Genomic DNA, 11506 nt, shown 5'->3' on the forward strand with positions numbered 1-11506 from the left:
TGCATGTCATTATTTATATTCATTTGTTTGTATTATTTCTATGATATTATTGTACTTGTTATCATTGTTATTATGAGATTTGTGCATATAAAATAATGTTACATCATTTTATTTTTTATTTTAAAAAAACCTCAAATTTAAAATATAATTTTCAAAATTGAGGTAATACTCAGATTTAGGATTGCTCAAGGAAATTGAGCCCTAACGTATTGGGTTCCGATTTTTTTGAAAGTCTAACAATCGAGGATTGCTCTTTAAACCAACTAAAAACTCATTATTGGGAATTCAACACGTTGTGTCCTAACGTATTGGATGTGATGCATTGATTTCTCGAAATGAAGATTTTTTAAAATGATAAAGGAAATATTCCGAGTTTGGGATTCTAGAGGAATCGTGCCCTATCGTATTGGGTGTGATTTCTTAAATCTTGGATAAGTGGATGTTCTTTTAAAAGTTTTATTGTACAAGTATTTTGGCCCAATTCATTTTTGGGGAAAATTAGAATGCTGTGACCTAATGCATTGGGTGTGGTATATTCTTTCTCTGAAATAATAAGGGTCTTAATACGTAGCCTTTTAAGTTTTGCTAAAGATTATGTTTTTTTAAATTCTCGACCTTAAGACATTAATTAACTAGGTACCAATTTTTGGGCGTTATGATGGTGCTAACCTTCCTCGTACGTAACTGACTCCCGAACCCGTTTTCTAAACTCGTAGACCAAAGCTGTTTTTAGGTGACCCAATCACACCTTAATAAAAGATTGGTGGCAACTCCCAATTTTCATTTTTTAAAAGTCGACAACCGAAAACCTAAATTTTTTTGTTTTCAAAAAAATGGTTTCGACATTTATTTTTTACAATAATTCACTTTATTGTTATCATTATGTTTTAATCCAAACACATATTAAATCACCAATTTTAATCTTTTTAATATAATATCTAATTTCACCATCATCGTTATTTTTAACTTCACTAAAATCAATTTCAGCATCCATTTAAAAAAAAACCTTAAAAGGACCTGACAGTAAAAATTTTGCCATCACTATATGTTAGCTTCAAAATTTTAAGTAAATTTACTGTTTGAATTCAGATAATTAAGAAATTTTAGCATATTTAAATTCTGATTTTTCGGATTTAATATTTTAAAAATTTTTAAAATTATTTTTTTGTGAATTCGGATATTTGAGAAAGAATAAAACTTAATTTTAATTTAGATAATAATATTCGAATAATTTGTAAAAATAAATAAATTCGAAGATAATTAAAATAAATCCTATAAAAGAGAGGCTAACATTGATTTTTTGAACAGATTGGGCTTGATTTGTAGCATTATGTATTTAACTGCAGGCCTGTAATATCATGGGCCCCCAGGTCTCTCAACACCCATCTTTCTTACATTTTATTGGCATCCGGTTTAACGCATAACCAATGAAAAATGAAAAAAATAAAAAAAAATGAAAATCGCCGTTGCCGGGGATCGAACCCGGGTCACCCGCGTGACAGGCGGGAATACTCACCACTATACTACAACGACTAGATGCTTACCGGTCAAGTTTTATTAAATTTCACATATTTTTCAGAAAAAAATGTCCTTTTTCAAAAAATTATATGTTATTATATACATTTATTCCCTAATTATGTGAGGTTGAGTTAGCGTTTTTCAAATATAAAAATTAAAAATGACATTTTTATTTATGATTGAAAGCAAATATTTACAACAAATCAAAATCACATTCATATTCAAATTGCTCTAAACACAAACAAATTTAAAATGCTTGTATTACTTCAATTCTTGTATTTAATTTTATCCAATTTAAATCTCTTATAAAGTTTCAATGTTTCCTGACTTAAAAGAATATGTAATGACCTAATAGTCAGGATGTTTACCATCTCAAGTGTATCCTGGATTTGAGTCGCACTTATTGTTCGAACTTTATCCTGTTATTATAATTTACTAACAAAAACAAGGTTTCCATAAGATTTACCAATCACAAATTATTTAAAGCATAATATACTTTTAGATTTATTTACAGAATTAATGATAATAATGCTTAGTATCCAATTAAAAGGAAGCCGCGTCGGAAACAGTGGAATTTTCAGTAAAAAGTCTTCTTTTCTTTTCAATTATTATTAAAAATTTAAAAGTTGAGTTTGGTTAAATTCTACTTTTAATCCTTATATTATACTCAGTTTACCTATTTAGTTCATAATTTTAATTTAATTCTACCGTTACTAATGTCATCACTAGCACCATTAAATTTTTTGTTGATTACAGTAATTGTTAGAAAACCCGAAGCAAAAAAAAAAATTGTTTTCCTTTAGAATGGTAAATCTATTTTACAAATTATTTCAGTCGAATAATGAATTTTTGATATATTAGTAAAATACAGGGACTGAAGATGGAATGTAGACCAACAATTTGAAGTGTTCCAATGAACCAACGTTCCCATTGTCAAGCTTGGGAGGCAAGTAGGAGATTGAAGATAATTACGAAAAATGCCATGAAGCTCGAAATTCGAAGCTGCCAAGTGCTTAAACATTCTTCAGACAAGGAACCGAACTTCGTGTCCGAACCAAATGGTTCGGGTCCAGGTTTAGTCAACTACGGGACCTACAAATGAAAAAAACAAAACAAACTTCCGCTCTGATGTCATTCTCCGAAGCTGAGATTGAGTTTCCGAGCCTATTATATGAGTTCCAAAGCAAAATTTCCCGCTCTCTCTCTCTCCTTTCATCGTTCGATTACTTAGCCTAGTAGAAAAAGGGCAAAGGGAAAGAGAAGCATTTAAAGAGCTTAAAAGCTTCGCTTATACTCTCTTCTCTATTCATCATTCTTCTTCTTCTTCTTCTTCCCCTTTCTTTACTTTGTTAATGGCGAGGTAAGGTTAAAGAAATTAATGATAAAAAATAATGAATTTAATGATAATATTTTCATTGTTTAATTGACTGATTTTGGGTTGGATTCTTTTTTCTTTGGGGAAAAAAATGGACTTTTAACTTGAAAACCCCATTTTCAACTGAAGTTTTGATGTTGAATTTATGGGGGAAATACGTGATTTAAGATTCTGGGTTACCATGAAATTCCTTTTTTAATTTCTTGGGTTACTTTTTTTAGGCAATGGGGGTATAGTAAAAACTTGCTGTAAAGGGGGTGGTTTTTTTTTTTAACCCCTATTTTCCTTAATTTCACCTGAGTTTGAAGACGTGGGGGGACTTTGTCATTCATTGAGTGATTGTGTTTGTTCATCCATTATGAGCTCCATTGAGAGAGTTTACATGATGTTATTTGATGATCATCCTTTCTTAGAAGCTCTTCATTACTGCACAAACTGTTGTTAATGGAAAAGCTTCCTTTAAATTTACCTAGACATAGGAGGCATGGTGGGTAGAGTTAACTGATTTTTGGTTGGAATTCTTTTCTGGATAAATTTATGGACTTTTAAGAAAATAAATCCCTCACATCTGGGTTATTTTATTTCTTGATTTAATGGGGTTTGTAAGTTACATAAAAACTTACCATAAATAGAGTTGGTTTTTATATTTAACCCCCTATTTTCCCTTTGAGTTTAATTTTGTGGTACCTTTTGGGTGGGGGTCATCAAGTGCAACTGTTTCTTCATCCAGTATGAGGTTCATTGAGAGAGTTCATGATTTCTTACAACTGTTATTAATGGAAAATCATCCTTAAAAAAACAACCTGTTTCTTTACACTTCTCCAACGTATGTTTTGTTTTTGGACTATTTTGCTCATAACAAAAACCATTGTTGTTTTGCAGGAGCTGGCTTGTTGATAGCAGAGCAATAGCAAAGAAAGTAAAAAATGCTTCATGGTCTTCTTCCGTTCAAATCACTGATTGCGGAGCGAATCGTGAATGTCCCAACTGTCTTTATCGTATCGATAACAGCGATGTAAGCGGAAAACATCACTGTTTCAATCGAATTTTTTAAGGTTTTTATGGTTTTCTTACACTTATGTGTGGGGGCTGTTTTATTTGCAGGTGTTTCCTCAATGGCCTGGCCTTCCAGTGGGAGTGAAGTTTGATCCATCTGATTCAGAGCTTTTAGATCACTTAGCCGCTAAGTGCGGTGTCGGAGACTCGAAAGAACACCTGTTTATCGATGAGTTTATTCTGACGCTCGGCGAGTGTCAGGGGATTTGTTACACTCATCCTGAGAATCTTCCAGGTAAATGTGGTTATGGATGAACTAATTTTGTTGTTTTTACATTGCTGTCACATGTAGGATGAACTCGATTTACCATATTAGCCCATTTTGTGGGTATTACGCATTTGGCATTAATCGAATCCATGTTGCAACGTTCGGAATTCACAACAATGGAAAATATACATTGCAGCTTGATTTGGATACTATATTTTTGTTTTTTACATTGCTGTCATATGTAGGATGAATTGTTGGTATATGGATTCATTGTTATTTGAAGTAGGTGAGTACTCCTCGGTTACATTACGTCGCCGAGGTACTATTCATGGTTAATCTTAGGAAATTTGCAGTTTATGGTAATGGGAAACCTATATTGCTGCTTGATTTGGATTGTGCCGGATTATATCATCACTTCATCTAGATTTTGTGTAGGTGCAAGAAAGGATGGAAGTAGCATCCACTTCTTTCATCGAACGATTAATGCTTATTCGACTGGTCAGCGGAAGCGCCGGAAAATCCAGAATCAAGATAACACAAACGAGGAGCATGTTCGTTGGCATAAGACGGGAAAGACTAAACCTGTTACGGAAAACGGAGTTCATAAGGGGTGGAAGAAGATAATGGTTCTCTATAAAAGTACAAAGAAAGGGTGTAAACCCGAAAAGTCGAATTGGGTGATGCATCAATACCATCTAGGGGATACGGAAGATGAGCACGATGGGGAATATGTGGTCTCTAAGATTTTCTATCAACAGCAGAAACAAACTGAGAAGAACGATGATAGCCCAATAACTGAAGAACCGGATAACTTGATGATTCGCACTAGTCCGAGGACCCCTAAAACAATTACTCCTGATCCACCTCGGCCATGGAAGTCTATGATACTTGATGACATTGAAGAAAATATGCACCAGGTATTCATGATATACAATTAGATCCATATATGAATATATATGTTCTTTCATATGATCCTCATCAAAGTTCATTTTTGTGGATTAGGAAGCAAAATTTGCTGTAGAAAGATCTGATGTACATACGGATGCTGTTCAATGCGAGGATAATTCGCACTACCCGGCATGGTTGGCTGGGGAATCTCAGGCTGTGGAAAATCCCGACTTTAATGGCTTTGATGAATTTTTGCTATGCAATGAGCTTTTGGATTCCTCTTCCCTGCCAACGACCAACGACCCTAAAGCTGACGGTGCTGCAATTGAGACGAAAGGAAATAACGATGCGTCTTGCGGAATTTCTGAGCTCGAGAACTTGGAGTTCGATACACCACCTGATGTAACCCTAGCTGTAAGCTTCTTTCCACCATTGATGTGTTTGCCTCTCGAAATGTTATCTTACAAATTATCGTCATTCGACATTTTGGTGCAGGATCTACAATTTGGCTCTCAGGAAAGCATTCTTTCGTGGTTAGACCGATTATGAACACGATGCAGAGTGTTCCCCGATGACAAAGTCCCAAGTTTTGTGTTTGTCTATTGTCTCCCCAAAGCTAGACAATACTTGTTTTTGCTTTGGGGGGGGGGGGATAGTGAGTTTGTTTGATCCTCGGTTTCTTCATTCAAGGCTATTTGACGCTTGTTCCATCCCGGTCGGAAGCTTGTGTTTCCGAATAAAAGCTGCTGGTTGTGTGAAGAAAGATGGTAGGTGTTGTTTCCATGGAAACACAAAACAGTTGATGTTTGTATTGGAACTAAAATTTGTAACTATTGAAAATGATTACAATCTGAGCTATTGTTTTTCCTCTTTGGGGGGAAAAAATGTTTAGCATTTGATGATGATGTTATGTAAGATAATTCGAACTCCTTCTCTGTGTGAAATGTTGAGGTTCCATGCTTCCGTCTCTTAATGTCTTGTTTGAATATATCATTAGTCGGTATACTAAAACGAGGTCGTTTACATGCATTATTGAAAAAGAAAAAAAGAGAAATCTTTGTTGGTAGGAATCTTTGTTTGAATATATCATTGCTCCAGTGCTCTGTGTTCTCTGCTCCAATCAAATCTCCAACCTTCATTTCTCTCTCTCGTCTTATTATAATTATTTTAGCTCTTTATTTATTTATTTGTTGGTATGTTATATCATCTTAAAATAGATGGAAAATTTAACATATATGAATTATATGCTAGCATTTGATTAATTTCTTTTAAAATTTTAAAAATTTTAAAATATAAAATTATTTTTAAAAATTAAAAGTAATAAAAATATAAATGTTATTTTCTAAAAATTTTAAAATATCATCTATATGACAATTCACGTGTCAACAAAGTTAATAAACGATAACTTTTCAATCTATTTTGGGTGATTTGACAAAAAAATTATTAATACAAGGATCAAATAAGGTGAAGGTTGGTTTTATTTCGTTTAGGATGGAGCAGAGAGCCGATTATTTTGATGGTAAATCGTGATCTCATGAGAGTTTACTTCCTCCATTATCCAACACCAGAACATTTGGTTCTCTATCCCATTCTAAACACAAGGAATTCAATTTTTTTATCAGTACAAATAAAATCACATAAGAAATATTAAAATTCGAATATTGTTTGAAAAACACAATATCCAAAACTAAAAAAAGCATTATTTAAGAATAAAAACACTTGATTGTCAAAATGATCCAAAAATATATAATGGGATCCCATTCCCACCACTAAAAGGTGCATTTGACGAAAAAGCATTCATGCATTTCATGCCAAGTGCAAAATCTATGCTTTCTTCCCCACTCTCTCAAATTCTCTATTTCTCCTACAACCAAACTTCACACTTGTCGATTCTCAACCTCTTATTTTCAAACATCATATATTTATAAATATATGTATGCACAATCACAAATAAATTACGGATTAAGAATTAGAAACACATGATAATAACATATGATGAGACTCGAAATCTCAACCTTTATAATTATAAAACACAAATATACCTTGACACTGTTTTATGAATGCAGTAAAGAATGACAGCATCAGACTCCAAACATTTGGCTTAATGATAAACATTGTATCTTTTTTCTTAAAAGAATTGATTAATCCTCTTAATTATTTAAAAAGATAAGGGAAAGATGCCAAGTAATATCATGAGATCTTGTGATTGGTTTGGCTTATGGTTGCAGTCAAGTACATGTGACTCAATTCACAACCACAAATACCACTGCCAATTAATGGCATGCTTCAATTGTAATCAACAAAAATATGATAAAGTTACTATACTAAATTCTAAATTCTAAATTCTAAATTTGTGTTATAAATATAAGAGTATGCCATTGAGGTTGAAAGGAACAACCGTGATTTCAAGTAGTTTTTCGAATCAAACCTTAATTTAAGCTGAGATTTTAAACTGTTTGTTTTCGGAAAAATACTTTTTGATGAAATTACCTTTTTGTCCGCTTGTTAAATTTTTTACTCTACAACATCACTTCTAAAATTAATATTTTAGCTTCCTAAAAAACACTTAGGAAAGGCAATGGTAAACACCATCAAAGCAATTTTTTCAATTTCAATGATGTACTGGCCCTAAGTCAAAGGGGAATGTGCTTAAGCCTAACACATTTCAAATGGATAAGCAGATTAGCATTTGAAAATGAAATTGACCAACTAAATAAAGGAGAAGTTTTTGCTGAACATGACCTTTTGCTTCTCATGAAATTGAAATTTCAAATGGCAAAAGAGCTGACCTATTCAAGAAAGGAGAGTTTTCATTGTTCAACAAAATATATATTCAATGGAAGAACCAAAAGCAGGGCAGCAAAATGATACAAATTCAACAAAGTCAATGTCAGTATTACCTTGTAATAGGAATATATGAAGAAATAATCCTAGAAAAAGAAGGTTCCCATGAAGGAAAAATCTGGGAAATTTGTCATTCTAGATTTATGCAATCCCTGGGAAATTTATGTCATACCAGTAGGAGGTTGCTAAAGCTTTCAGAAAACCGATTATATCTACTTCTCTTACAACAAGTTCTCCCGGGTTCAGAAATCGGATATGGTCCCGTAATGGAAGAAATCGACTTCATTAAGGACATGAAGTTTCCCCTCACAACCATAGATTCCATATGCCTAGATTTTGTTGGATAAATGGTAGACTTCTATCAATGCTACAGCAATAGCCATCAAATTGCCAAGGCAGGCCTTTCCGGTACCAACAAAACTTGTAATGGAAGACTCCATAGCACACCGGTTTTCTAGACTCAGCCATGTTCTCTCACACAGTTACCAGGCAGAAGATATTTGTATTTCTCCGCATTATTCAACAAATACGCAGGAAGATGGACTGCTGAATACGAGTGAGGGATAGGTCCCATCTTCCCGATGATCTCCTTGAATGTGTATTCTTCAGGAAGCATGTCGAATAGGTTAGACCCTCTGCATATTACGTCCTGAATCCTCTTGGAGTTCAAGAAATGAGCGAATCTCACTCGATCCGTGTGGCTGTAAGCTTTCATCTTGAATATAAAGTCGCTTATATACCGAAAGCAAAAGCTACAATGCCACCCGGCATCTGCTAAGATGAGATCGGATTGACGATAATGAGCATATCTGGTCCTGCCCTTCTTGTACCTATGAACCGAGGCTCTCCAGCTTTTGTTGTCTATGAGATACTCAAAAGAGTACAAATAGTTTCTCAACTGAAGATGAAGTACAGGTGGTGTGTCATCACACCATCTCAATAGATTAATTGTATGCCCACTAGGGATCTCATCTACATCGGACATTATCAATAAATCATCATCTTCAATACCTGCTAGTCTAAGAAGCTGGTCCAATGCAACTCTCTGATATGCCTCCTCAACAAAAGGGTTTTCGCCCTTCTTGAATCTCCCACCAATGGTCCCATATGTCAAGCGAGGCTCGACAAATTTAAATTGATCTTTGTTGCGAGCAAACAACAATGGTTTCAGTAAGGCAGTAAATGTTGAGTTGGACTCAAGAAGCACGAATTGCGTAACATATGGATACAATTCATTCCAACGAATCATGAGCATGTCTATCTCATTACTGAACAACACTGCATCAAAGACTCGTCGAGGGAATTCACGAACTTTCCATCCATGAAGATTGCAGAGAGTCTCCATCGTGATATTGTCATGATAATAGTGAGGGAGTTCAATAAAAGGCTTAGGAGGTGATTCCCATAATGGTCTTAGGAAATAACTGATCTTCTGTCCATGCAAATATAGGCCGAAAATCGCTGGCGGGATAATCACAAACACAAAAATGTAAGTCCTGATATCATACCCTCGCAACATACACCGCAATCTTGATATGGTCAATGCAGCACGGGACCCCTGCTGCAGATTAGAAAATGAAAAACATTATCAGATTATGAAGGTTAAGCACAAAAATAAAGCATTTTACAAATCATGAACCACATCATATTCCCATAAAACACCAACTATGCCTACTTCACAACATTAGAAACATATACATACACACATATGTATATATAGTTAAACCTCTCCTTAATTTTCCATTCTCATGTTCATATGACTAAAATCAATAGTTTTCCAATTCCTTGCAAATACGTTGTCAATCAATCACTTCAAGGAAAGAAAAAATGGACGTACCAAAAAACATTCAAAATGGGGGGGGGGGGGGAATGTATGGAACAATGAAAATCAAAGGAAACTATAAAGCAATTTCTTCAATAGTTCCATTAGAAGAGATGTTCCCATTTTTTCCATTAATCTCAAACAACAACCAAACAGAGGATCATCAGCCATCCAGAAATCAAAACCATACAGGAAACATTTTTCCCAAGAAAATATAATAGAAAAAGAGCAAAGAAATTAACAGTATGAAAAGATGAAGGCAAATATATATATATTCACACACATACACCTTCACCTTCAATCTTAAACAAATTCAAGGAAAAACAGTAAAAGCACCCATCAATCAACCCCCGCCCCCCAAAATGAACAAATTTTTTGAAAGTGAATTCAGAGAAAAGAAAATTTACCTTTCCACAAACGCCTTCACAAATATCATCAGTCTTCTTGAAATTAGAATACCCATCAGACATGACTACAAAATCCCACAAAGATTGCCACTTCCTAATCAATAAATTGTTTATAAAAAAATGTTTTGTTGAAGTCTTCAAGTTCTCCAGAATTCAGATCAAAGTCGTCTACATAAATTTAAAAAAAAAAAAAACAGAAAAATAAACCCCAAAGCAAAAAAAGGTCAAAATTTTGAAACAGAGAAAATCTAGAAAAACGAAACCCCAGTAAAATTTTAGCAATGATTTTTCAAAAAAAAAAAAATCTCTCCTTTTTCTCTTCCTCTTCCTCGTAACGTCAATTATAGCCGTTTGGTGGTTTATTTTTCGATCTTTCAACAGATTCCGAGAACAAAGATATGGATTTATAACCCAAAAAAAAAAACCTCCACAATCCAAAAATAAAAAAACTATGATTAAATAACGATAATATTAGAAAATTTTCGATTTTTTGAAAAAAATTTCTCTCCTCCACTTTTCGATTAGCCGTTTGATTAATATAGCAGAACTGTAAAATATTTGAACGTAGAAACGAGGAAGAAAATCTTATTTATAGTATCATTTTAATTAGAAAATAAATAGGGATATTTTGTAGTATTTAATTTTCTTTTAATATTGGAAATTTTATTAGTTCTAGATTTTCTCGACCATTTATATCATAACATATTCCCACATCAATTTATTCTCTATTTTGAATATATAATTTTATAAAATAAATTCAATTATTATGATATAAAATCTTTTCTTTATTAATGTTTTAAGAACCCATGTTTGTTAATTGAGTTTTAATTGATTGATATAAATATTATTGTCAATGAATGACATAGGTTTAAAGACGCTAAAGCGCTTTATACTTCTATTTATGAGTTAGGATGAGGTTATAATAATTTTAGACATTGTGTAAAAAAAAATTTGATAAGAACTTGAATGAGATTGTTTCATAAAAAAAATCTATGTTTAAATTTATCATGGTATTTGTATTTTCAATTTTTTTAAATTGATTTTATACCCTTTCTCAATGTTGAAATTTATTCTATATTAAATCATTATTTAAATATATTTAATTTATTTAAAATTCAACATGTCATAAAAAATTAATAAATATATTAAACTCTTTTTTTTTAATTGTAAGAGGATAGCAAAGTCTTAACAGTAACGCGATTAGTACGACTCGAATCTAAGTTATACTTGGAGCGATGAACACCCTAACCATCAATAATAAATTTAAAATATTTCTTAAATTCCTCTTTTAGAAAGTAAAAAAAATCAAATTCATATCTACATTCATATATGTATTATTATTTAAAGAATTATTAAATTAATGAATTTACTTGAAAACCTTAAAATTA

The 11506-nt window shown here is 32.8% G+C and overlaps 2 protein-coding genes and 1 non-coding gene across 5 annotated transcripts; 1 reads left to right on the forward strand and 2 right to left on the reverse strand.

Annotated features, from left to right (window-relative positions):
- Positions 1–1461: 1461 nt before the first annotated feature.
- Positions 1462–1533, reverse strand: TRNAD-GUC (transfer RNA aspartic acid (anticodon GUC)). The gene has a single exon. It is a non-coding gene; the product is annotated as a tRNA-Asp (tRNA).
- A 1208-nt stretch (positions 1534–2741) lies between these two features.
- Positions 2742–6012, forward strand: LOC105798367 (SUPPRESSOR OF GAMMA RESPONSE 1). 2 transcript variants are annotated; one of them, XM_012628406.2, is made up of 6 exons: positions 2742–2878; positions 3776–3908; positions 3998–4184; positions 4593–5074; positions 5160–5459; positions 5541–6012. In XM_012628406.2, exons 1-6 carry the CDS (start codon positions 2871–2873, stop codon positions 5592–5594), a joined length of 1164 nt encoding a protein of 387 aa, XP_012483860.1. In that variant the 5' UTR covers positions 2742–2870; the 3' UTR covers positions 5595–6012. The 2 variants fall into 2 exon arrangements, with proteins under 2 accessions (XP_012483860.1, XP_052476632.1); XM_052620672.1 differs by lacking the exon at positions 2742–2878 and adding an exon at positions 3395–3629.
- A 1758-nt stretch (positions 6013–7770) lies between these two features.
- On the reverse strand, positions 7771–10678 carry LOC105798368 (uncharacterized). 2 transcript variants are annotated; one of them, XM_012628409.2, is made up of 2 exons: positions 10119–10678; positions 7771–9447 (listed from the first exon to the last, which is right to left on the reverse strand). In XM_012628409.2, the coding sequence occupies exons 1-2, from the start codon at positions 10179–10181 to the stop codon at positions 8350–8352; spliced, it is 1161 nt and encodes a 386-aa protein (XP_012483863.1). In that variant the 5' UTR covers positions 10182–10678; the 3' UTR covers positions 7771–8349. The 2 variants fall into 2 exon arrangements, with proteins under 2 accessions (XP_012483863.1, XP_012483862.1); XM_012628408.2 differs by having other exon boundaries at positions 7771–9450; positions 10119–10677.
- Between the last annotated feature and the right edge of the window lie 828 nt (positions 10679–11506).

The sequence above is a fragment of the Gossypium raimondii genome, chromosome 9 (assembly GCF_025698545.1).
Source record: "Gossypium raimondii isolate GPD5lz chromosome 9, ASM2569854v1, whole genome shotgun sequence".
Classification (NCBI taxonomy): Eukaryota; Viridiplantae; Streptophyta; class Magnoliopsida; order Malvales; family Malvaceae; genus Gossypium; species Gossypium raimondii.